Source organism: Gopherus flavomarginatus, chromosome 1 (genome assembly GCF_025201925.1).
Source record: "Gopherus flavomarginatus isolate rGopFla2 chromosome 1, rGopFla2.mat.asm, whole genome shotgun sequence".
In the NCBI taxonomy this organism is placed as follows: Eukaryota; Metazoa; Chordata; order Testudines; family Testudinidae; genus Gopherus; species Gopherus flavomarginatus.
This window is the reverse complement of record NC_066617.1, coordinates 92,888,484-92,913,388: the sequence shown is the minus strand read 5'-3', so window position 1 is coordinate 92,913,388 and position 24,905 is coordinate 92,888,484. Positions and strand designations below refer to the sequence as shown.

The 24,905-nt window shown below is 46.2% G+C and overlaps 2 protein-coding genes across 2 annotated transcripts in view; one reads left to right on the top strand and one right to left on the bottom strand.

The window, feature by feature from the left end:
• The window catches only part of PDE6H (phosphodiesterase 6H), an 89,791-nt gene that overhangs the window by 33,265 nt on the left and 31,621 nt on the right, over nt 1-24,905 (top strand). The gene's annotated exons all lie outside the window — the stretch shown is intronic.
• Nucleotides 3,417-24,315, bottom strand: ERP27 (endoplasmic reticulum protein 27). Its single transcript, XM_050954840.1, has 7 exons — nt 23,856-24,315; nt 23,452-23,552; nt 18,954-19,091; nt 15,386-15,502; nt 12,773-12,898; nt 4,257-4,454; nt 3,417-3,515 (listed from the first exon to the last, which is right to left on the bottom strand). The coding sequence occupies exons 1-7, from the start codon at nt 23,944-23,946 to the stop codon at nt 3,477-3,479; spliced, it is 810 nt and encodes a 269-aa protein (XP_050810797.1). The 5' UTR covers nt 23,947-24,315; the 3' UTR covers nt 3,417-3,476.

The window sequence follows — 24,905 nt, the reverse complement described above, 5'->3', positions numbered from 1 at the left end:
AGAGGACATTCATCTGGGAGTGCATAAAGAATTCACCTTGGGAATATCATTATTATATTATGTATTATAAGTGCCGACTGTATTCTCAGTCCTGTACAGACAGAAAGGAAGTAACAGTCCCTTCCCCCAGGAATCTGCAATCTAAATAGATAGACAACGGACTGTAGATCAGTAAGCAGAGCAATAGAACACTTCAAATAATTGACAACTGTGTGACACATCTCCTTCATATAGGTGCACATAACAAAATTAATTTGGTGGGGGTGGAGCCAAGGGGTTTGGAGTGTGGAGATCAGGGCTGGGGCAGAGGGTTGGGGTGTATAGGTATGAGGGCTCTGGCTGGGGGTGCAGGCTCTGGGGTAGGGCTGGGGATGAGGGTTGGGGCCAGGGCCGGCTCCAGTATTTTTGCTGCCCCAAGCGGTGGAAAAAAAAAAAGCCACTATTGGCGGCAATTCAGCAGCAGGTCCTTCCCTCCAAGAGGGACTGAGGGACCTGCCATTGAAGAGCCGGACATGCACCCCTTGTCGTTGGCTGCCCCAAGCACCTGCTTGCTGCACCCTTGCCTGGAGCCAGCCCTGGTTCGGGCATGGGGTGGGAAAGGGTTCTGGCTGGGGGTGTGGGCTCTGGGGTGGGGCCAAGGATGAGGGGTTTGTGGTGCAGGAGGGTGCTCCGGGTCTACAGCAGGGAGAGAGGACTCCCCCCAGTTGTCTCTCCCAGCAGCAGCACCTAGTCTGTGGGGGAGAGGCACCTCTCCCTGCCGCTGTAGGTCCGGGGCTGGGTTTCGGCCTGGGGAGGAGTGTCCCAGCGCAGCAAGTCCAGCCTAGGGGAAGGTCGCCCCAGCCATGGCAGGTTTGGGGCTGAGTTGGGGCCAGAGGAGGGGTGTCCCCACCACAGCCACAGCAGATCCAGGCCAAGGCTGGGTTTGGGCCACCCCTCCACTGATTGTGGCAGGTCTGGGTTTGGGTTCAGGCTGGGGGAGGAGGGCCTTGGCCACGGCAGGTCTGGGGTTGAGTTGGGGCCAGGGGAGGGGCACCCCTCTCCCAGCCCCAACTCAACCCTGGACCTGCTGTGGCCGAGGAGCCCCTCACTGTTAGAACCCCACTATTTACCTCTCTCTACTGTGAAAACTGAACATTTATTCCTACCCTTTGTTTCCGTTCAGTTCCTGTCAGGTTTTGATCCATGAGAAATTTCTCTCTTTTCCCATGGTTGCTTATTTTGCTTAAGAGTCTTTGGTGAAGGTCCTTGTCAAAGGTTTCTGAAAGCCCAAATCCACTAGATCCACTGGATCACATTTGTCCACATGCTTGTCGACACCCTCAAAAATTCGAATAGATTGGTAAGGCATGATTTCCCTTTACAAAATCCTTGTTGATTTTTCCCCAACATATTGTGTTCATCTATGTGTCTGATAATTTTATTCTTTACTATAATTTTAATCAGTTTGCCAGATACTGAAGTTAGGCTTGCTGGCCTATAATTGCCAGATTTGCCTTTGGAGCCTTTTTAAAAAATCAGCGTTACATAAGCTATCCTCCAGTTATCTTGTACAGATGATGAATTAAGCAATAGGTTACATATGCCACAGTTAGTAGTTCTGGAATTTCGTATTTGATTTCCTTCAGAACTCCTGGGTGAATACAGTCGCGGATTAATGATTTTGCCACCTTGAATTAATTGTCCTGAAATAATTATCTCCCCGCCCACCCCTGGCCCTGCCACGATCACCCTTTCCCCGCCCCCATTCCAACCCCTTCCCCAAAGTCCCGCCTCAACGCCACTCCCTCCCTGCCCCTATTGGATCCCTTCCCCAAATCCCCACCCCAGCCCCACCTCTTCCTCCAGTGCTCCACGTTCTCCCCTCCTCCCCCCTCCCTCCCTTCCCCACGAAACAGCTGTTTTGCGGCGCAACTGGGAGGGAGGGTGGGCAGCGAAACAGGATACGGCGGCACGCTTGCAGAGGAGGCAAGCTAGAGCAGGGGAGCTCCTCCATGGGTGCTCAAATTTGCCGCCCCTTTAAATTTGCCACTCTAGGCCTAGGCCTTGTTGGCCTAGGCGATAATACACCGCTGGGTGAATACCCATCTGGTCCTGGTGACTGGTTACTGTTTAATTTACCAGTTTGTTCCAAAACCTCCTCTACTGACAACTTAGTCTTCTCAGTCCTGACTAGAGGTAGGAAGGAAATGGCTTTCCATACTTTGGAAATATTTGGGATATCAAAACAATCTTTTGTACAAAACTAGGATGAAATTTTAAAATGGTTCAGCTCAATTTAGACCATTTTAATTTTTTTTATTTTACTATAATCAGTTTAAATTTCAAAACCAAAAGTCATTTCAAACCAGAGAAACAAAATTTTTCCTTTAAAAAATTGTCAAAACAAAACATTTTGCCAGTTTTTTTCCCAACATTTTTCCAAGTAAAAAATGTAGCTAAAGCTGACCCTTGCCCAGAAAAAGTTTAGGTTTTGATAATTCAGCATTTCCCGGTGATAAGAAGTTTCACTCAGAAATTTCCAACTAGTTGTATACCTGACCCACAGCAGTTCTTAGTATTCCATTCCTCAGAAACCCACCACCCGGCAGCACTTCATTCCATTATAGTCTTTGGTTCCCACACAGTTCTGTCTATGTACCTTAATCCAAACTAGCAGCACTTCCTGCTTTTCCAGTTCTGCACTCCCTGGCAGCTGTGCTAACATATGTCAATCCCACTGCTATAGTACCAAGTGCAATTCCAGCCCGGGACCTCCACATAGAAGCCCTCAGTCTAACAGTAAAACAGAAATATCTAAGTCAAACATAAGGCACTCCCAATATAGGTTGAGGAACATTATTTACTGAGTAATCTGACTAGTTAGATGCAGCATTATTTAAATTCAGCCAAAAGAGACTTGGACCTACTCTTCTAGAGATATTTAGGCTTATTACTTAAATTAAGAAAAAATAGCCACACAAATTCAGGAAATTCACTTTCTGCTTTGTTTAGCAAAATGTAATGTTATAGGTCATGTGACCTCAGGCAACAAATAAGCTCCTAGATGCAGAGAGATGTGTAAGGAAATCCCAATACAGTACCAGTGCCAGATTTGGGCGGGGGAGGAAACCATGTATTAAGGGAACAGAGACAGAGTCATCAAGGAAACAGACCTGCCAATCTCTGCATAAACTTTCTGCAAGGCATGTTTTTGACCTGCAGTTTCATCATATTGCCTCTTGCTCTCATATATGGCAACAGGCAGTGGGAGACCAGAAGGACCAATGCAGTCCAGTGCCATGGCTCCTGGAGCATTAAGATGAGAGGGGATGGAACTGGCAAGCGAGAAGGAGAGAGAGATAGAGCATATATGTATGTGTCTGTGGAACGGAGAAGGGTTGATCATGGTTTACTTGGCCTCATATTCCTATTGTCTCAGGGAGTGCAGGTAACACTGCAAAGAGGCACAGTGTTTTATCCAGTGGTTGAGATGGGAGTCAGAGCTCCGTCTTCTCCTCTGGGCTGGGATCTTCTTTCTAAAATACAGTAGGGGCAGGAAAGCTGGGTTGATACCATCATGGTTTTCCGCACGGAGATTAAGGGGGAAGAATATTTAAATTCCTGCTTCAACGGCCTGCGTTGCCTAATTTCCCCATCCCATTTCAGTAGCCCCTGAGTTACCTTCAGGGGGCACCACAGGCCATGGGGCCTGTGGCACACAAGGGCTCTTACTACAGCAAGCTAAGCCATTATAAAAGCAATAGACGCTCAGGACTGAATGAAAATGGAGGTTAATTTTCCCCTCCCTCTGCAAAGGGGTGGTGATTAATCTCAGGTAGAGCTGGCCCAACTTTGAGTCCTCTGATCTGCAAGGTTCTTGGTGAATTGTCGTTCTAAAAGCACCCTCTGCCTCCCTGATCCCCTTATAGCTATATTCAGGGTCCACACACACTCACCCCTGCTCCTAATCCCTGCATCTTGATGCAGCCCTATTCTCCATCTCCCCAGGCAACTGTTGTCAGGAAGGGAAATGGCTTCCTTAAATAAGACTCTCACACCAGTCTTGAAGTCAGGGAACAGGACACCTTATTGCTCTAGGCTAAAAGGTAAAAGTTGGGGCAGACAGGGGCTCTCCAAACCCAGTCAGCTGTACTATCGCTGAGATCTGATGCCCAAGAGCAATGGAAGCAATGACACAGCAGAGGCTGCAGAGAGACAAGATTGTCCTGCTCAGAAGCATGTGAGTAGCAATGCTCTCCTACATACTGTGTACTCACCCTTTGCTTTCTCTTTAAGAAGCCACTGCAGAAGTCTTGCACACGCTCCACTGTGACCTCACCCAGGGGCAGCACATCCTGCTGCTCATCTGGCGTGTGGAATATAGCCAGAGCTGGCAACTGGGACTTCTTCAGGTTGAAGAATGACATCACACGCTCATTGCCCTTCACATTGCTGTCCACCAGGACAAAAAGAATCTGCATTGGAGAGAGAGCAAACTAGAGACCCTGAGGGACAGCAGACACACATGATCACACAAAGACTTAGTAGGATACCATTGTAATGAACTATAGATGCTAGACCTCTACAGCCACACCCCTGCCCCTCCAGGGCTTGAGAGTGCTACTACAATCCTGCCTTCCTCCAGTTGCCACAGAAACAACCACCATCTTGCCTCTTTATCCAGCCCTGCATGGAGCGGACTGATGGCAGCACTACAACTTCAAGACAAACCTGGTGCTAGCGTAAAGTCTGTTCTCTACACCAGATTTATGGCACTTAGACCTGTCACAATGTCTATTATACTGCATGTAATAAATCCTCTTTGTCCTTGGTGTTTTCATGTTAGCATTCTATAAACGTTTGAGCACTGAAGCTTTACTAGCCTGACTACTCTTGATAAGTGCATTTTTAGCTCAAATAGGCACTCGAAGGCTAATTTCAAATTGTGGGCCAAACCCTCAGCTGGTATAAATTAGCACAGCTCAGTTGAAATCAATATCAGTTTATACCAGCTGTATAGTCAATTATAAAACTCAAAAATAATGCTTTGCTGGTTAGTTACAGCATATAACTCATGTATTGTTATATTTCCATTCCCTGAATACCTCTCAACATTCAAACCTGCCTGTGTCGGAGACAAGTTATCATTATTGACACAAATGGCCAAAATATCTAATGGCTGTGTTTTGGTGAGTGCTGCAGCATAGCTGACACATCGTATTTATTATTATTATTATTATTATTATTATTATTATTATTATTAGCATCATCAAATGTGTTTTTAAGATTGTTTTCTCACGGACTGAATCAAAGGAAGCAGTTTTGCAATCACGTCCAGTGTGTTTCCACACAACAGACACGCCAAACCTGCAAAAAAACCACAGAAATTGGGCTTGCTTTTGGTTTAATTGACTTGTGAGTTGCTTGTTGGCTAGTTTTTGGCTTGTAGCTTGTTTGTCCTGTAGCTTGTTGCTTGCTGTAGCTTGTTGCTTCTTTTTTTTTTGATCAGCAAGGGAGGGCAAAGGGGGGCAAGGAGGGCCAAGGGGGGGAGAGAGTCAGGGGTGCACAGTGGGCCCACCACAGTCCCAGACTGCACGCCAGGGGGTTCTAGTCACATAGAGCATTGGGGTTCTTAGGAATTGGCTTGTTTTGGCCTTGTTTTGAAATGGGATTAGCTTTATCTTTGGCTTATTGTGAAAGTCGGGGTGCTTATTTACCATGTGAAAGTTGGCAATTGTGCCACTCATTTGTGCAATAACTACAGAAATATGTGTTCACATGAGACCAACTTATATTGCATGGGAAGAACTTGTCTTTTACACTTAACTCCTTACACCTCCATCTTCGTGGACTGGCAAAGCTGAGTTTTCACTATTTTAATCATACTGAAACCGCTTTCAGGGTCAGCATTTGAATGGAGGAAGCAAAGTAAAATGATGAGATGTCTTTTGAAATGAGGCAGTCTTTCAGATGCACATAGCTACTTCAGCAGTTCCCTCCAGTATTCTGACATACAGGAAAGTGATCCACTCACTGGTCCAGTGAATTTGTCAATAACATCAAACTGATATGCTGTTAAATCATCCAATAATTGGTGTCACAACCTTTTCAGAAATTACAGGCACCTGGGCATCAAGCCAAATCTGTTACCAGGGCCTCTAGATCTAAAATTGCCCTTGCATTTTTCAACAAGTGATCCTCAGGGAAAACATTCCTCAGCATCTGCACAAGGCAGCCATTTAAAACATCAGTCTGTGTCCATAAAAATCCATCTCCTCGCTCCCTTTCAAGTGCTTTTTCACATAATGTCCAACTTTGAAATAACTGCTGGGAAAATATGTTCCTAGTCATCCAAAACTGAACGATCATTCTCCTATAGAGCATTATGCTGTCAAGTAGCAGCATGTTTCAGTTTTCCATCATACGGCTGAAGAAGTCTGTGGATATACCCAAGCAGTGTCATCAGTTGAGTTGGGTATCGGTACTTGGAGGTCTGGTATTAAATGCAAAGGTGGATCCAGTGCATAGCTGAGGAAGACGAAGATTAGTTGTATATGGTCCTGTAAGGGTAGAAATCAACTCCACTTTTGCTGGTCTTTTCTCTAAGGAAAGAAAACAGGAAAAGAGGGCCAGCCTTTTCTACAGTGTTTGACTGATTATTTCGTGGAATTTCAGCTCCCTGCTGGAAACATGTTTTATGATTATGAGCAGGATTTCATTGGCAAAGAGAGCAAATTCTTTCAGCTTGTGTTGGCTCTGGTAATTTGGAGCAAAATGACAAGACCAAAATCAGTCATCAGCTCTTCAAGAGACAGTGAAAAAGCTTTGCTGCAGCTATCTGCCAAGTGAGGTATCTGCAGCCCATATTTACAATATTTGGATTTGCTTCTTTTGGCCATGAATAACACAGAGTTGTGTTTCCCAGTCATAGAGCCATAGATTCTGATGGGAAAGATAAAAAGGTTGAAGATGGGTATGCTAAACTTCTGAAGTGTTCCCATTAGACAGCCAGATATGCCTGTTCATGTTCCTGACGTACAGTGTATCATGTCTAGGAAAGAAAGGACATTGAAGCCTTTGTTTTCATACAAGAATCCCACAAGGATAACCAGCAGAGTCACATGTCCCAGGTCTGTATTCTGATCCATACACCAAAAGAGACATTGTGATCAACAGCCACCACATCACTTTGGTACCTCACTCCAACCTTATCCCTTGCAGTGAGGATATCCTTTGTCACTCCATGTGTCATCTTCTTGAGAACATCTGCATTCACACAGTATTTCTTTATGAACTTCACCAGTCATTCTCCACCGGTAAATGGCATATTGTATGCACCTAACATGGAAACAAAACCATTCTGCCTCCAAGACATTTATGTTCACTTGGTTTAGTGATGAAAAATCTGACACTGTCACCTGCTTCACGTTTTGGCAGTGCTTCTCCGAATTGACATGGGGTTGACACCTAATGGCTTTCTCCATGATTAATGGTAAAATCACCATTAAATGTCGTATAGAAAGTATATCCTTGCCCTGCCTGCTCTTTGTCACCACTCAAAAGTGCTTTTCCAGGTTTGTGGATAAGTAATACACCTCCTCTCTTTTCTCTGGTGACTTATCACTGGTTGAAAATCTGGCTTCCTCTTCCAGCATTTTACAATCTTCAGATTCCACTCTAAAGCAAAAAAAAAAAAATGTACTGGAACAATAACCCAGCAGCTGTATCAGGTATCCGCCCAAAGTAATTCAAGATACTGCTTCAAATTGTCTCCACTGGGTGGGGGGCACTTCAGACCCTCTCCACTGGAGGATCCCAGCCAACCTCCAAATGGGTTCCTCAGATGAGGCTTGAATTTCCTCTCAGTTGAACAAGAAAGGACCTCACATTGGAGATGACAGGAATGTTTCTCACATGCTGGCAGTGATTGCTGAGTGGGTCCTTCTCTTCCAGGCAGTGGTGTCCTCTTTAGCCTCTGGTAGGTCCAGTCAGCACCAGGGTCGTCTTCTCTTCCTTCTCCAGTCATTCTGGTTGATGGCAGGATCTTCCTCCTGGACTGTCTGGACATCAGCAATGGAATGCAGGATCTCCTTTCTTCCTTAGCTGGCAGGCTCAGTCAGTAGTGGTGGATGACAACAGGTGTTAATGCAGTGCTACAGAGGGACTGAAATCTGATACCCTTAACAGAGATGGTTCTCTGACTGAATTACTAATGTGACTAACCACCACAGTGCAAAGTATGAATATTTACAACAAATCCTTTGCCACCAATCACAGACCAAGATTTATTCACTGATAATTGTCAATAAAAAATAAATTCAAGAATTTTGCAATCTAGTCACAGACCATTTATGAGGTGAATAAAACACAACATTCATTTAACACATTCCTAGTTGTAAGAGGAAGGAGGGTTCAGTTGTTAGGGTACTGACTTAGGACTTTGAACACCCATATTCACTTCCCTGCTCTAACACAGGTTTCCTCTGTGATCTTGGGCAAGTCACCAGATCCTCAAAGATAGTAGAAGTTAGGTGCCTATGTATTTTTGAGGATTTGGGCTTTAGCCTCTTTATGCCTCATCTCCCCATCTGTAAAATGGGAATAATAGCACTGTTGTACCTCACCTGATCTCATGTTTGTACATTGCAAATATTTGTACGCTGTCATCATGAATGTGTAGTCCTCCCTCACCTTTGTTGTCTCTGAGCTGACTTACACATGGTTAGCCCTTTTAATCTGTCCTCATTGATAATTTCGTCTGGATCCCTGATTTTTGTTACTTGTCTCTGAATTCCCTTCAGTGTCTCTCTCCTTCTGGTAATGTGGCGCCCAGAAATAAACATCAAATTCCAAGTGCAGTGGCATCGGTCATATAAGGCCCAGTTCTGCCACCCTTATAGTCAGAAGAATCTTACTCCACAAAGGGTCCCATTGGCTTTAATGGGCAGAGAGACTATGGTTTCCCTGCTTCATTATATGATGTCTTTGCGTGTGCAGCTAAGGTTTCTACTGACCGTTTTGAAAAATCATGTCCAATTTGCTGTCAGCTAGCACCTCTACTTCTCATTCAGTGTTATTGCTTTCCAGAATTCTCCCTCCCATTGTCCACAAATGCTACTATGGATTATTTTTCTCCAGATGCACTAGGATCAGATTCTTTATTATTTTCTGCCCATGTTTCCTGCCTATCTGTCCTGACTAATGTTTGCAACGTCTTCCAATTTTGTATCCTTCAGAAACCTCATTATATGCTGTTTATTTCCACTTTCAGATCATGAATGAAGATGCTAATCTGGCCAGAGTTAACACAGTATCCCACTAGAAATCTCCACTCTCCCACCATCACTTTGTATATCTTCACACTTCCAAATATTCCATTACCTGTTCTCTATCAAAAGTTATTCTGACTGGGTCTTTTTTCCATATTCATTGTTCAAACTTCTTGCTATATGATTTTCATTTAAGACAGATTTTCAAAAGGAAGTTCAGTATCTCAGCAATTTCTGAGTCATGATTAATTTCATCCCTCTCTTCAGGAAGGTTGCTCAGTTCAGTAAAGCTCTTAAATGCAGGCTGAACTTTAAGCATGTGTTTAAGTCACACCAAAATCAATAGAATTTAAGCAGGCGATTAAAGGTAAACATGTGCTTAAGTGCTTTGCTGAATAAGGATGCTTGGTCGAATTAGTCCCTAATGGGCCTACTTTCTCCTTAGTACTTTTCCCTAATACATTTGTGGAACCCCCTCCTTCTTACTCTTAACCCTTCTGACTAGCATTAACTCCTTTTGATTTTTTGCTGCCCTTTCCTCCTCAGTACTATGTATTCTTCTTTGATTTGCTCCCTTTTTCCATTTCCAGCCAAACTAATCTAACCCAAGGCTTTTGAGCAGTCATTCATGAAGCCACATTGGCCACTCCTTATCTATCATACTCTGACATTTCACAGGCATAAATAACTATACCAGGTGCAAGGTAACGGAGATCATCTGGCCTCCCTCCCAAGCTTTCTCCTCCATCTCTCTTCTTTAATACTGTTGACATCAGCAGAAGCCTTCCCATTATCAAGGCTCACAACCTTGGAGTCATCTTCATTCCTCATCAGCAGTCCAGTATCATAGTGATGGGACACGTTAGAAAGTGGTAGAAAATGAGATCAATAGACTGGACAGACTCTTCTGTCTCCTCTGAGCCAGGATCTCATCAAAACCTGCCATGACTTCTTGTGCACCAAGCTAAAATTCCTCCATTCCTCTTTCCCAAACTGACAAGACAATCACCTATGCCCTAGTTAGTGCTCTCATGGATTACTGCAACCTCCTTCAGTCTGACCTCCCGTCTCTTCCTGCTTTAATCCATTCAAAGTGCTGTCAGTGGAACAATATTTTTATCATCTCTCTCTCCTTGCTCTCCTTGATACCCTTTCTTGGGTTCCTGTTTACTTCCACATCAAAGTCATGCTTTTCCTCTTCCCCTTCATCCCCTGCCTATATCACCACCACCCCTTTTTCCTCCCTCTCGTCCTCCTGAGCTTAATTTAAAATTGTTAGAAGAAGGAGCAGGTTACCATTTTCAGCCATTTTTTGTCTCACCCGTATGTCTGGAACAGCTTCCCAGCTAACATATCCAAAGCTCCCACACCCTTGAGGGAGCCAGTTACTGCTCTGCTTAAATTGGGTTTGGTCTGTGTTCTGCTGTTTTATTTCTCTGGGATTGTTCTGTTTGTTTTGGTCCAGCTTGTGTTCTTAGGGGTCCATTGTGACTTCAGATACCCCTCCAAGTCACAGTTCCTTCCCTATCCCCTGCTTGCTACTCAGGGCTTGTAATTTACTGCTGGCCTGTAGCAATAATAAAAAACTTACACTCTTCTCCCTCCCCCACCTCCCCGCCATGCTGGCTCAGCTTCTCTGGCAAACAGGCAAGGGGTGGAACCAAGGCTCCACTCATGCTCCCATCCAATCCACCACCACTCCTTGTTCATCTGCTCTGGGAAGAGAGTAGGCAGGCAAGTAGCCCTGCTTACTCCTTTGTGCCCAGATCCAAAGCCCAGGTAGCCCCAGTAGGGACATAAGCAGCGGTTCTTACTCGCTCTCAGGCCTTTTTGTGGGCATGTCAGCCAAGTCACCATCTAGCCTTTTGGGGCAGGGAACTTGGTATTGGTCTGGCACAGTCTTAGCGTTATGCAGAATTATGTACGTCTCTGGCACTACGTACATAAAATAAAATAACAATAACAACAATAAATAATGGGTCAGCTCCTGAAATCTTCCCTCTCTTGTCACTCAGGTAAACTCCCACTGAGTCCTGCCTGAGTCAAAACTAACTAAAAACTGAGTGAGGATGTCAGGACTTGGCTCGCTAATCATTTATAAACTATCTGGATCTCAGAACACCATTTGGAAAAGTGCCTTGGGAAGTCTTGCTTGGAAAGTGAATTCATATTAGCTTGGAGCTGGGCATGTCACATGAGTGGAAAACTGGCTGTGGGACCCTATTCCAAGGCTAATGGTGGTAAAGAGCAGTGTGCTGAATTAGAAGACAGGTCTAGGGGCGTGCTGCAGGGATCAGTGTTAGGGCCATGCAGTTTGGAGCTGCATATAAAGAGACATCATATAACTGAGGAAAGAGGTAACAGTCTCTCGTTACAGGACACTGGTGAGACCTCACCTACTGCACAGTAGTATTCAGTGAGTGTCTCACTGCTGAACAAATGTAGATATATAGGAGGGGCTTCAATGGAAAACAAGTTGAGGGTGTGTGTGCTTGAGATCTATGTAAAGTGATTGCAAGGGATGCCTTATGACTAGAGCTTAACCCTTAAAACATTGAGGATTAATATATTTGCTCTTCAACCCACCCTCTCCCCTACTAATAGGTGTTTCAGCCCTCTGCCAGCAGCTGATCCATCCCTGTGCTCTAATGCAACAGCCCCAATTCTTACCAGCTTCCAGACCCTCCCACAAAAACCCCCTCCAAAGGGCTTCAGCTCAACCTCCTTCCCCACTGTTGGTTTCTTCCCCCAACTTGTGTGCCATGCCCTGAACTCTCTATTGCTACCAGGTCTGCCTACTAACTAGTTCCATCCCCATGCGCTCGTGTTCAGCCCAACTGTGAGCTGAGAACCAATCCTGGGAGGGTGAGTGTTTGGGGAGTGCTTGTCTGCAGTCAGGGAGGGCAGTTGGCAGTGGGGAGGCGGGGGAAATCTGTCTATGGAGTCCCCACCGAGAGAAATCTGTTCTGCCCTCCCAGGGGACCCACGTGCAAATCTCTTCAAACAGCAAATTCACAGATCTTTTTTACCTGGAAACTAATGAGGGCTAAAGAATCCTTGCGGCATTCATGCTATCTGACCATTTCAATAGCACTTCTCAGCATCCAAAAGGGAGTTCCAGCTGTATAGCCAGAGATCACTTGGCACACCAGTGGAATGTAACCATTGCTGAGATGAAAGGCAACAGCTATTTGTCATCTCACAACAAAACATGCCAGCTATTTAGGGCAAGACGCAAAGAAGAGCAGAATATCCAGCTGAAACCACAGGGCAGATTTTAGAGAGGCAGCGCATATTGGGCACCTTCCCTGTTAGATCATGAACTGGAGAGGGGTGAGCAGATCGGCTCCTTTTCTCTTAGACTATCACCTATCTCCACTTGCTTCTCCTCTTCCCCACTCACCTGGCTCCTGTTCTCCCTGGGCATGTGGAGTGTCTTCCTCCCTCCCCCTGGGGAAAGTCACTGTTCTTCCCCCTCCAATAATCCTCTCTTGTGGCTTCTCCTCCCCTCCTTTTGGCCTCACCTTTCCTCGGAAGAGTTCCGCTGCCTCCCGGTACCTGCGCACTCGCTCCGTATGCTCCTGGGAGGTCTTGTCTGTGAAGAGGAGGAGGTGGGTCTGGACTGTACTGTTGAACAGACCTATTGCCGTCTGCCAAAGACAAACGTGACACCAACAAACAGACACAGCGATTAGGAATAGTAAATCTGCTGCATTATGGGAGTCCTAAATCCCAATGGCTCAGCTGAATTCTCTCTCTACAAATCACAGCTCAGGCTATGTTCTCAGATTGAAGTCAAACTCTGGAGGAACTGAAGCTGGGTCCCTGAAGGCTCCTAAAGTCATGGTTTGGGGGACACCCAAGCCAGGGGTCTGAAGGCCCTGGGGCTGAGGCTTGGAGGGAAGACAGGATGTTCAGAGAGAAGGCAGGGAGACAGAGTCTGGGGACAGCAAGCTGAAGCCTAGAGGGGCAAGAATCTGGAATTGGGAGCTCCTGAGGTGCCTGGGTAACAGGAACCACAGGGAACTAGGGGTTGCAGGGGACTCGGGACTGGGATCTGGAGGGGATGGGAGTAAGGAACTTGGGGAGTTCATGGAGTTAACCAGGAAGGCTTCTCCGGCACCTTGTTTCCTTTCTTTAACATTAGCTGTGAATCGTGGGGATGCGTCTTAAAATATAAACTGTTGACTAAGCAACGTGTGAGCTGGGCAGGTGGGAGTGCAGAGGGTTAAGTCTCCATCTGCAGCTCTTCAGGAAGAAATGGGTAGGACACAACCCACCCACCCCCCAGGGAAGGTGGAAAGCAGGCAGCACACACTGGCCCTCTGTGAAGACACTCTTGGCTGGCACTGCCAATGGTGTTTTTGCACAGTCTCCGGTTGGTGGGCAAATTGTCATCTGACTTTTCCCCCCACCCACTTCCTGAAGTGCTGCAGCCGCTCCCTCAAACCAAACAGAAGTCTGGCCAGGCTGCCTCTGACCTGCTGCCTCCCCATATGCCACTCCAGACCACAGAAGCAGCCTGTGGAAATGCCTGCCAGCATTTCTATGAAGGAAAGAAAAGAGTGAGCCAACTAACAGGGACGGGGTCAGGGAGTGCATTTCTGTAACAGCCTTCCATCAGGGAGCACCAGGTCTCAGGTAGTGTGGGTCTGGAGGGCCTAAGTACCAAGAGTTTCACCTTAGCCTAATGGCTAGTGGACTTTCATCCACCCCCGTAACATCTCTGCATAATGTGGCTTGGGGGTGGGAGAAGTCAGGACTGGAATAGCAAGGGGCTGCAAGTCAAGAGTGAGGAGTGCTGGAAGACCCTGTGGGAATGGACAGGCCTGAAGAAGCAGGAGGTGAGGTGAGTCAGGACTGAAGTGCATTGGAAGTGCTGCTTGAGAGGGCACAGGCCTGGGAAAGAAGGAGGTGTTGCAGCAAGCCAGGGTTCAGGTGTCTGGGGGAAGCGGTGAGGGTCCAAAGATGGAAGGTAGGGGGTTCTGCCGGGCTTGCTTTGACCCATGTTGCCTAATATTGCTAGGGCCTATAATATACTTAAAAGAAACTAGAATAAATATTAAACTAAAGAAAGACAAGTATATTAGCAGAGCTGGGTGGGTCCCAGGACTGGGCCAGCAAGAGGCCGGCCAGGTCAAGACTGTGGTGCACAGCTAGAGCTGTGCCGTGGCTTAAAGAATGAAACAACATAGGTGCTCCAAGTCAGACGTGAGATGGGTGGGCTAAGTAGTTTGAGAGGGGGAAGGCAGGAAGAGGGGCTGGGGATTGAGTTGAAGGAATAATGGTGCAGGTCAGGACTGAACTGCTTTTGCAGAGCTGTGAGGTGGAGGGCAGGACTTAAATAATATATAATTAGCTGGCAGAACTCATCACCACCAGATACCTTTGAGGCCAAGAGTTTAGTAGGATTCAAAAAAGGGCTCAACATTTATATGGATAATGAGAATATCCACAGCTACATTAGATTGTATGTGGATGTATGACAAGGGATAGAAGCCTTCATGCTTCAGGGTTTAAGCCAGGGGTTCTCAGACTTTTGTACTGATGACCCCTTTCATACAGCAAGCCTCTGACTGTGACCCCCCACCCCCTTATACATTAAAAACACTTTTTTATATATTTAACACTATTATAAATGCTGGAGGCAAAGCGGGGTTTGGGGTGGAGGTTGACAGCTCACAACCCCCCATGTAATAACCTCACAAACACCTGAGGGGTCCCAACCCCCAGTTTGAGAACCCCTGGCTTAAGCCAACTACTAATAGATCAAGGTTAGGAAGAAATTTCCCCTATGGGAAATCCTTTGCAGGATTTCTTGAGCCTTCTCTGAAGCAGCTGCTACTGTCCACTTTTGGAGACAGCATACTCGTTTAGATGGACCACAGATCTGATTCAGTCTGGTGATCCCTTTGCTCCTGTGAATACAAGGCGGCATTGCCTATCAGGAATGAGAGGTAGTGGTAGAGGTGTGTGCACAGACACCTGCATGGCTCCTTGCTGCACTGTGCTCTTTGCCCACCAACAGTCGCTGCCAGTCAGAATCCTATCATCCCCCAAAATGAAAAACCGGCCAACTAGACAGAGCCTGAGAGAAGGCAGGGGTGGAGGAGGGGGTTACGGGGATCCTCAGTTACCACAGGGTTGTACTCTGTCACCATTCGCAGCTCATTGATCTGAATGAAACGGCTCATCTTGGCGGCATCAATTTTTTTGCCATCGGTGAGTTCCAAATCTTGACGTTTGTCGTCCACCTACGATGTTGCAAGGAAGCCTTAAATCACTGCTCTTCTCCATTCAGTACCCCTTTCCTGCCCTCTGCCAGAGGTATGGGCAGACACACACAAATGCTCCAGTGCACATAGACACCCGTGAATGCCTTCATACACACACCTTTCATCACCTGAAACTCTCTTGGGGACCAGTGGGCCTATAAATCTACCATCTTGCTCTTTCTCCCAGTCTCTTCCTCAGGCTCCCCATGACAGAACAAACTCATGAAATAGCAGGAAACACTAAGGGTGCCAGACATCCCTGTATCATCAACTTAAACTCCACTGGAGCCAGGGGGGATTAACGGACAATCTCTCCCGGGGAGACAGCATTAAACAAACCCAACTCCCTCCACCACTCTCGCCCTCTCCTTTAAAAATGTTCGTCTGCTTATTTCAGTCTTTCTAAAAAGTAATAAACACTGGCACAGGCCTGTGTGGATTTCCTGGAAACATTGTGCAAGCAGGAAATCTCTCCAATAAAGAGAGGAATTTTTCCAGTACAGCTGAGATAAAATCAGGCCTTGCAAAGACCATCTTTAGGGAACAATCCCATCCCATCCCTCCTTTCCTCCCCCTCATCAGTATCTGAAAGCTGTTTTATTGAGTCTCTTCTGCTCTCTTCCCCATAAACAGGGAGAAAGGAAAAACATCAAACAACAGCTAACCCCCAAAGTATAACAGTTACATATGCAGCTACTTTACAGGAGACGGCTAAATCAAGGGATTGGGCTGTTGACCTATAGTACAGTAGAGTACAGCTGATTCCTTTGGGATTTAATTGCCTTTTCCAAACATGCTGTGCTAGGCTCATGGAACTTGTGTTCACATAGATGTCCCATATTTTATTAAATATGTCTGCTCATCCTCTGAAAGTATGTTAGCTTTTCCAGAGGTGTGCAGGCATGCAACCCTTTTTTCCATCCCATGGTCACTGTCTCTGTGTCTTTGATCCAATGTGTCCCTACGCTGCTTTAAGCCACTGAACTAGATGCTCCTGAAATCATAGGGGATGATTTTTCTCTCACTTACACTGCTGTAAATCAAGGGTAATGTCACTGAAATCAGTGGAGTCCTACTAGTGCAATGCAAAACCAGGGCAAGTAAAATCAAACAGGCCCTTGGGGCTGATCCAAAGTCTATCAGCACCAAAGGCAAAGGCTCCCATTTACTTCAGTGGACTTTGAATTACAACCTATTGATTCCCATTCCTGAAAAATCATATTCAGATATACTCCTGGATTATGCAAAGGCTGCATCTCTAAGAAAAAGTATTGCATTTAACAGTTTAGCTCAGACCCAAATGGCTCTGTCACGCCCTCCCTCAATTAATTATGCCCTTTTTCCATTGATCAAGCCAGATTCTCAGCTGGCAAAGATCAGCATAGCTCTACTGACTTCAACAAAGCAACACCAATTTATACCAGCTGAGAATCTGGCCCAGGAGTATAGTCATTGTGGTTTAAGTCTGGTACCCTTTATGGTGTTTCCATGCTATGCAAAAATAAAAGAACATTATTTTATGTCTTTGATTAATTGCTGTCCTTTTGATTTGTCTGCCTGCCTTTCCAGTCCTTCCTCCAATTAATATTATTCCAAGTTCCTGTTCCAATTGCTTTTTTAGGAAAGATCTGATCCTACTCCTACACACTTCTTCAGAAAAAAAAATCTAATTTAAACTTATTTTTGTGAGGGGAAATTTTACAAGCAAATTGCCAATCAAAATTAATTCTGGTTTGGGGATTCGATCTGTTGTTGTTGTTTTTTCTTCCATTAAATGATGTTTCAGTTGCAAAATGGAAGAAGCATGAACTGGGAAGATTGTATTTAATGTGAATTGTTTCAAATGTCATGCAATTTCCTCTATCCTCCCACCTTAATTATCCTTAATCTCCCCCACATTGCAAAAACAAAAGATCCTTAAATATCTTTGGAAGAAAATGATTATGACTAACAGCCCACAGCAGAAATAAGTGTTGTTTCAGTTTGTAGCACCTGCTGACAGTAAATCCAGTGTCAGCTGCTAGGTCTTACGTAATATTAACTGGTTCTCTTTTACACAGAAGGGAGAGAGATCTAGCTACATTATATGAACTAGACTATCAATAAAACACCTGAGTTTAGCTCAGGAAGTGATTAGAGCAGACAGAGAAGACAAAGGTGGCTTACACCATCTTTGCACCTCCTGAATTCTGAGGCCAGATGGGGACAGGAATAGTCCCTCGGGCATCTCTAATTTATGCTCCTTTTAAAGAGCCCTCTATGGGCCATTAAAGCAACCCAGAATAGCCAGAGCAAACTGTATTCTGGCCATTCTTCTGCCTGCCCCAACTATGCCTTGCTCTTTCCCCCAGCCACTTTGCTGTCATGCCCCTACATCAGCGACTTCAAGGAGATGGGCACCACAGGGAACTCCCATATGCCACAGGCATTCCTGAGCGAGAAAATCTGCCAGCCCTGAGGCCCCTATATACTGGCAGAGCTGGTGTACAGGGACAGCAGGGAACCCCAGAATCAAGGCCTTTCTAAAGATGCCTTAGCTCAGGACATTCTTTACTAGTGAACATGAACAATGTTTATACAAAAACACTATCCATCTTAGATATTTATAGGACACCAAGGCAACATCTAGGCACAACACTAATCAACTTATACGTTCAAAGCACTGTACAAACATTCACTAATTTATCATCACAGCATATCTGGTCTTGTCTCCACTAGCCTTTTCTCCTATTTTTTTCCACCACTGCTAACCCCGGTGGAGTTCCACCAGTGGTAGGAACTGCAGGAACTCTAGGGACCAGAAGGCACCAGTGGCTGCCACTGTTGCATTTTTACTACCATGTCATCTACTACACTTGTTCTGACCAGGCCAAGCATATCCTTACTGGATCTCCTGCCATTGCATGCAATGAAACTGCACTGGAATTAGTAATAGTGGGAAATAGGCAAGTGTAGACACAGTCCATTGTGAGGCAGGTAGCTAGATAACTCTTATGATCTTCACTTTATAGCTAGGGAAACAGCAGCACAGAGAGATGTGTGATTTGCCATTACCACATAGTGGGTTAGGGAAGCAGCTGGGATTCAAACCCAAATCTCCCGGCTGTGTCTACAGTCCAACTGTTCCTCAACTAAAGTGGCTCAGCACTACCCAATTACCTTTGAAGGTTTTTCCACCACTGTTTTAATTCACCCTTTGAACAGTTAGGATCCTACTCAAAATGCAAAAATGAATTGTTCTCCAGGAGCCCCCATTCCTCCTCCTTTGGTCTGGCCTTCTCCATGCTAACAGAAACCTTTGTCCATATCTCCCTGAATATATTCTCTGATACCCAAGAAGGGATGAAGGGGGAACAGTTCTGGATCTCACCATTACAGGACTATTTTCAGTGCCCTGAGCAGAAGGGGCAGAGGCATGAGGCAGACATACCACACGAAAGATGGAGATGGTATTGCTCGTGATGTTATAATGAGACAGGACCTCAGGGTTGGTACTGAGTCCAAACGGCACCTCCTGGATTTTTCCTACAACAATGTGGAAGTTCGAAACTTCTGGCCTCTCTAATTCCTGAAGGAGTGGGAGAGAGTGGAAAAGGAGAAGGAAGACGGAGACATGGAGCGAAGGAGAGATGGAAAAGAAGAGAGAGAAATGGCATGGTAAAAGGAGAGAGAAGGGGAAAGAGAAAAGAGGCAGTGGGTGGGGGGGAAAGGAGGAGAGGTAAAGAAAGAAAAAATAATATTAGAAGCAGCTGAAGTTACTCACCCAGGTTTTCTTCTCCCTCTTGACATTGGCCAGACAGCTGCTTTGGCAGCAGCTGAGATTTGGAGGGGCTAACAGTGACATCTGGTGGCCATTCAGAGTAGAGCAGGTGTAAGCACTCTGCCACTCTAACCTCCAAGTCGGCGAAGAGGGTCTTCCTTACCAGGCACATCTCAAGTTTCCCCACCAGAACAAGTGTTCCCAATCCACCTCCCCGCACCCCACTCACATCCGGCCTGGTATTTCCATCAGTGTGGGGAAGGTGAAAGCTTGGGGGTTAAGAAGTGACTGAGTGTCAGGGGCAGGGAATTGGGGAGGAGTCAGGGAACCTGTACTGAAGGTCAGGGAGGGGCAGGTGAGCTGATAGGGTTCAGGGAGAGGGAAGTGGGAGTCCGGGACACTGCTGGGTATCAGAGGGAGCTGAAGGGTGAAGGGACTGCAAAGGACTTCAAAGTGTGTTGTATCTGAATCTAAAATCTGACTGTCTGAGGAGTGGGCACTGGGAGAAAGTTGAAGGCTGGATCTTTTAGCGCCATCCATTTCCTCCTTCTTAGTAATCAGCATAATCATTCTTCTTCATGTTTATTCTCTGTTCACCCCCACACTCCATCCCGTGCACAGCAATATGACTGTGTGTGTATCAGTGTAAAAACAGGTCCTGCACCTAAACCCCTTTACCCCATACTCTTCCTCCTCATCAGCTCCTTGTTTCCATGACATTGTAGGGAAAGTCTCCCTCTTTCCCTACCTCAGGCTTCCCAGGCAACAACTCAAAAGGATTGGAAGGAAACAAATCACAGAGTCTGTGTGGCCAACTCTCGCAGTTTTTGCACAAGTCTAGTGATATTTGGTGTTTTTCTCAAAACACCAACTCCTGGAGTCCTGTGATGATGTGAGAATCTCAGCTTCCTTTAAAAAAAAAATTCTAGCCCTCATGGTTGCAAAGAAAATCTTGAAATGTGAACCGTAAAGTCTCAAAGACTACAAGGTAGATTAAAAGAACCCTAATATATTTTTTTAATTTTCTGATTTTTAAGCTGATCTCATGAGTTTTGAGGCCTGACTCGTGATTTTTGAATACTTGGGGGTGGTAATACTTAATATCTTTATTTTTTCCCCCTAACAGAAATATTTCACATACTTCCACTAAAAAGTGACCATTAAATGTGGGTTAAAATACCAAAACTTTGAAGAAGTCTGGAAATGTGCAACTTCTGAGCAATTTTGGATTAATCAGATGTCCGTTTCTTCTTCTTACAGCTGAACACTAGGGACAGTCATAGCCTCTGCTTAAGCTTTTACAGCCATTTCCATTCCAACCCCTCCTTTTGAGTGCCTGATGTCTAATACCTTTCACTGATGATTGGGCAGAAATTCTCAAGGCCTGGTCTCTGCCTGAAGGTGATTCCGTTCTTTCTTTAATTAAGGAAAATTTTGAGCAAAGTTGGTTCATCTGTTTGGGAGTCTGAGGAGAACAGAAAAAAAAATCCTTTCCACATTTAAAGAAAAACTGTTCTTATGCCCTGTTTTAGAACAGATATAGTCAGAGCCGCCCCTTGGGTAAGGCGAATTGAGAAGACTGCCCTGGGCCCTGTGCTTTGGGTGCCTCATGCTTCAATAGAATTGGGACTGTCCTGATATTTAGCCCTTTGTCCTGCATCCCAACAGATGTATGATCGGGACACCATTTGTCCTGATATTCAGGAGAGGAGGTGGAGGGAGGTGAGGCGGGAGGTGGGTGGGTGAGAGGGGTGAGGAGGCAAATGGGGAGCTGAGAGATAGGCGGATGGGTGGATGGTGAGGAGCGGCAGTCAGGTGAATGGGAGGATGCCGGACAGACGGCGAGGAGACTGGCGGGGAGGAGAGTGATGGGCAGGCAGGAGGACAGTGAGGACTAGAGCGGCAGCCACACATGCTGGGTGGACGGTGAGGAGACTAGTGGGGAGGCTGATTTGTCTGAGGCCCCGCAGTCCCCTAGGGACGGCCCTGGATATAGTATTGAAATAGCTAGCTGAAACAAGGATGGACCTAGCCTCATTGAGAGATAGCTTGGGAGGGTTCCAGTGAAAAATTGGGTCTGATTTGGGTCTGTGGCCATCACATTTCTCATAGGGCATGTGCAGTGATAGTATTCTTTTCCCCAAGGATAGCATAATATTCTGAGCAAAGGCAGGGTGTGTGCTGCATTTGTGTGATGCTAGTTCAGTTGCATGCTCAAAACCGGTTGCAGGTTTGTAGAGAAGAAATATGTCTTACTGTGTGCAGTGAAGCCCAGCCTCACTCAGGGTGAAATTAACCTCTGTGCAGATGGTCAATACAAGCCCTAGGCCCCACTGAAGAATTATTCTGAAAGCTGACCCAGGATGTAAGTGGTGCTTAGGCCTCCCACTGGCCCTCCACATAGGAATCACTTTCACCGTGTGTGCACCCCTTGTCCTAAGAGTGCTGAAAGAAAAGACCCCAAGAAAATTCTGTGACACTATAGTCTGAGAAGGTAGCACTTGTGTGGTAGACACTCAGACAGCAGAAATCACCAGTTCCATTTACACACCCAGCCTTAACTCTGCCCCTTTGTGAATCCCCTTTTGTTACATGGGCATGTATTATTTCTGAAATTAGAGAGGCTTTCCAATGAATCGATCATGGGGAGTCCTTTCTAGCCCCCCACCTCCTCCAACCAGAGGAATATGTGGGCTAGAGGAGGCAGAAGCTCTTGGGAAGCAATCTGTTTGGAGAGCACAATGTTTCCCTCCCTGACAAAAGCCATGAGCCAAGGAAGCAACAGCAAATTAGTGGGGCTGGCAGGAGGAACCTTTAGAACCTTAGACACCAGTGATGTCATTGGGCTCTACTTCCTTCTGTTCTTACTCTGGGTGTTTTGTTGTCCTTCTTGCTGACTGGTTGCTTGCTTAAGTCTCCTCCCTCACTGCCATAGAATCATAGCTACATAGGGCTGGAAGGAACTTCGAGAAGTCATCAAGTTCAGCCTGCATTGTGGCAGAGCCAAGTAAACCTAGACCATCCCTGACAGGTGTTTGTCCAACTTGTTTTAAACATTCCAGTGATGGGGACTCTGTGACCTCCCTTGGAAGCCCATTTCAGAGCTTATATAGTTAGAAAGCTTTTCCTAATATCAAACCTAAATCTCCCTTGCTGCAGATTAAGCCCATTACTTCTTCTACCGCCTGTGGGCATGGAGAACAATTGATCACCATTCTCTTTATAACAGCTCTTAACATATTGGAAGACTGTTATCAGGTTGGCACTCGGTCTTCTTTTCTCAAAACTATACAAGCCCAGTTTTTTCACCCTCTCCTCATAGGTCAGGTTTTCTAAACCTTTGATCATTTTTGTTGCTCTTCTCAGGACTCTTTCCAATTTTTCCACATCTTTCTGAAAATGTGGTGACCAGAACTAGACACAGAACTCCAGCTGGGGCCTCACCAGTGCCAAGTAGAGAGGGACAGTTACCTCCTGTGTCTTACATACAACACTCCTGTTAATACGCTCCAGAATCATATTAGCCTTTTTTTGCAGCTACATCACATTGATGACTTATATTCACTTTGTGGTCCACTAAAACCCCCAGCTCCTTCTCAGCACACTACCACCTAGACAGTTAGTCCCCATTTTATAGTCGTGCATTGGACTTTTTCTTCTCAAGTGAAGTACTTTTCACTTGTCTTTATTGAATTTCATCAGTGCAGTGAGGGTCCTGCAGAGGGTCCCTCCACTGCAGTTTCGATCCGCCTGCCTTCCATTCTCCATTATCCCCCCGCCTTTCATTCTCCGTGAAGGTCCTTTGTGGCCTTAAATTCTGTGACCTATGCTCCCCTCCATCCTTCCCTCCATTCCACCTCAATATTTCCCTTCTTCCACTTCATACTCCTGTACTCCTTAGCTCATCCCTCCATGCCCTCCCCCGCATCCCTCACTATGGAGTTCACAGGATGTTTACCCCTTCACCTTGATCACTCTGCTTGTTTGTTATAACCCCTCCCCTTCTGCCCAGGTCTGTCTTTCCTATTTAGGTTGTAAGCAGTTTGAGTTGGGGACTGCCTTTACTCAGTGTTTGTACAGCACCCAGCATAATGGGGCCCCAACCCCGGTGGAATACAAGTAATCAATAGCAACATAACCAGGGAACTGAGAGATTATCTGAACAGACCTGGAAGAATCCAATGACGGCCACCTCAGCAGCACTGATGAAGGCTGTTGTGGCTGCAATATCTCTCAAAAGTACAGGTTTCTTTGCGTCTCCAGTGACGTCTGGAGAGAGCATGAAGAGGAAATGTCAGAATCAAATCAGGCATGGAGAGCAGCCCAGAGCTAAGAACCCCAGCACCACCACTACCACACGCACACCCCACCTTCCTGCCTCTGTGCATGCTGATCTCGGCAGATCTCTTCCCCCTCAGGATATTGACAGACCTCTGTGAGGAGACTCGCAGCTCACACCCCTTCATCCACTGTACAAGCTGACCCCAGTGGCTCTCTCACCCTTAGAGAGCCTTGGATTTCTCTCACCCACCCCATTCGTTTTCTGGCCTGACCGCAGAGTGATTTTCTTACCGTGGGGCGCAGGGCTCTCCTCGGCACACCCTGATGGGCAGCCCCAAGTGAGCAGGGAAAAAAAGAGACACCACAAGGCAGAAATGGCCATTGTCCTGACGTCTCCTCTCCTTGCCTTGGGCTCTGCTTTGGACTCTGCCTGGAAAGGTGACACGTCAGTGGTTTCTTGGTCAGGCGTGGTTCTCCCAACAGTGTGGGAACTGAGCACCTGGCACTGGTGAAACCTTCAACTTTGGAGATAAAAGTCTGGCAGAAAGACTGGGTCCCAATGCCTCACTGTTCTGCATAGGTCATGGGGCTGATACTGAACAATCTGTCCCTGACACCTCTGCACTGAGACCACCTGGAGAGAGCGGCAACCCCTGCTGCTCCCACAGAGACATTTCCATGCTGCACGTTCTGGAGGGGCACAGGCTGGTGAAAGTACCCCAGGCTGGCACCAGGGAGCAGCTCCAGATGCCCCTTTCATTTCTTCTCGTCCTAGGCACTCCTCCTCAGTACTCTGCACTCTAACCTAATGAGACTGCCCCCTGCTTATACCAGGGAAGCTATTTCCCTTTTCTGCGCACTAAGTCCCAGGGGGTCTCCTCCTCCCTCTGCACTAGGGCCAATCAGACAGTCTGGCCCCAGCATGGACCACTCCTGGGACAGCTGGTTGTATGGGTGGCATGAGAGACCCATGTCTCTGCTATGGGAGATGAGGAGCTGATGCCTAAAAATGCCATGGAGGCCACATTAAAACAGACTAGCCACATAACATAGGAATACACAAATTCTAGACTGGATCAGACCAGTGAGCCATCTAGTCTGGTATCTTCTCTAATAGTGGCCCATACAAGAGGCTTTGAAGGAAGCTGCATAAGGGAGCTATGATATAATTTGCCCACAAGAAAAATTACTCCCTAAACCCCATTAGGGTGAGGCTTGTTTATGCGCTGAAGTATGAGGGTTATAGCTCTTATGAGACACTTGGGATTTTTTCAGTCCTTTCTTTAACCCTGGATACTGTTTAACCACATACGATATTGCAATACTTTGCATGGGTGAAAG

What these genes read in the sequence shown, in the direction of transcription:
- ERP27 (XM_050954840.1), bottom strand. Translation starts at nt 23,946, where the DNA reads ATGGCCATTTCTGCCTTGTGGTGTCTCTTTTTTTCCCTGCTCACTTGG. An exon ending in CCGTCATTGGATTCTTCCAG is followed by an intron (nt 19,092 to 23,451) that starts GTCTGTTCAGAT and finishes CCACTCCTTCAG; the next exon opens with GAATTAGAGAGGCCAGAAGT. An exon ending in TGACAGAGTACAACCCTGTG is followed by an intron (nt 12,899 to 15,385) that starts GTAACTGAGGAT and finishes TGTCTTTGGCAG; the next exon opens with ACGGCAATAGGTCTGTTCAA.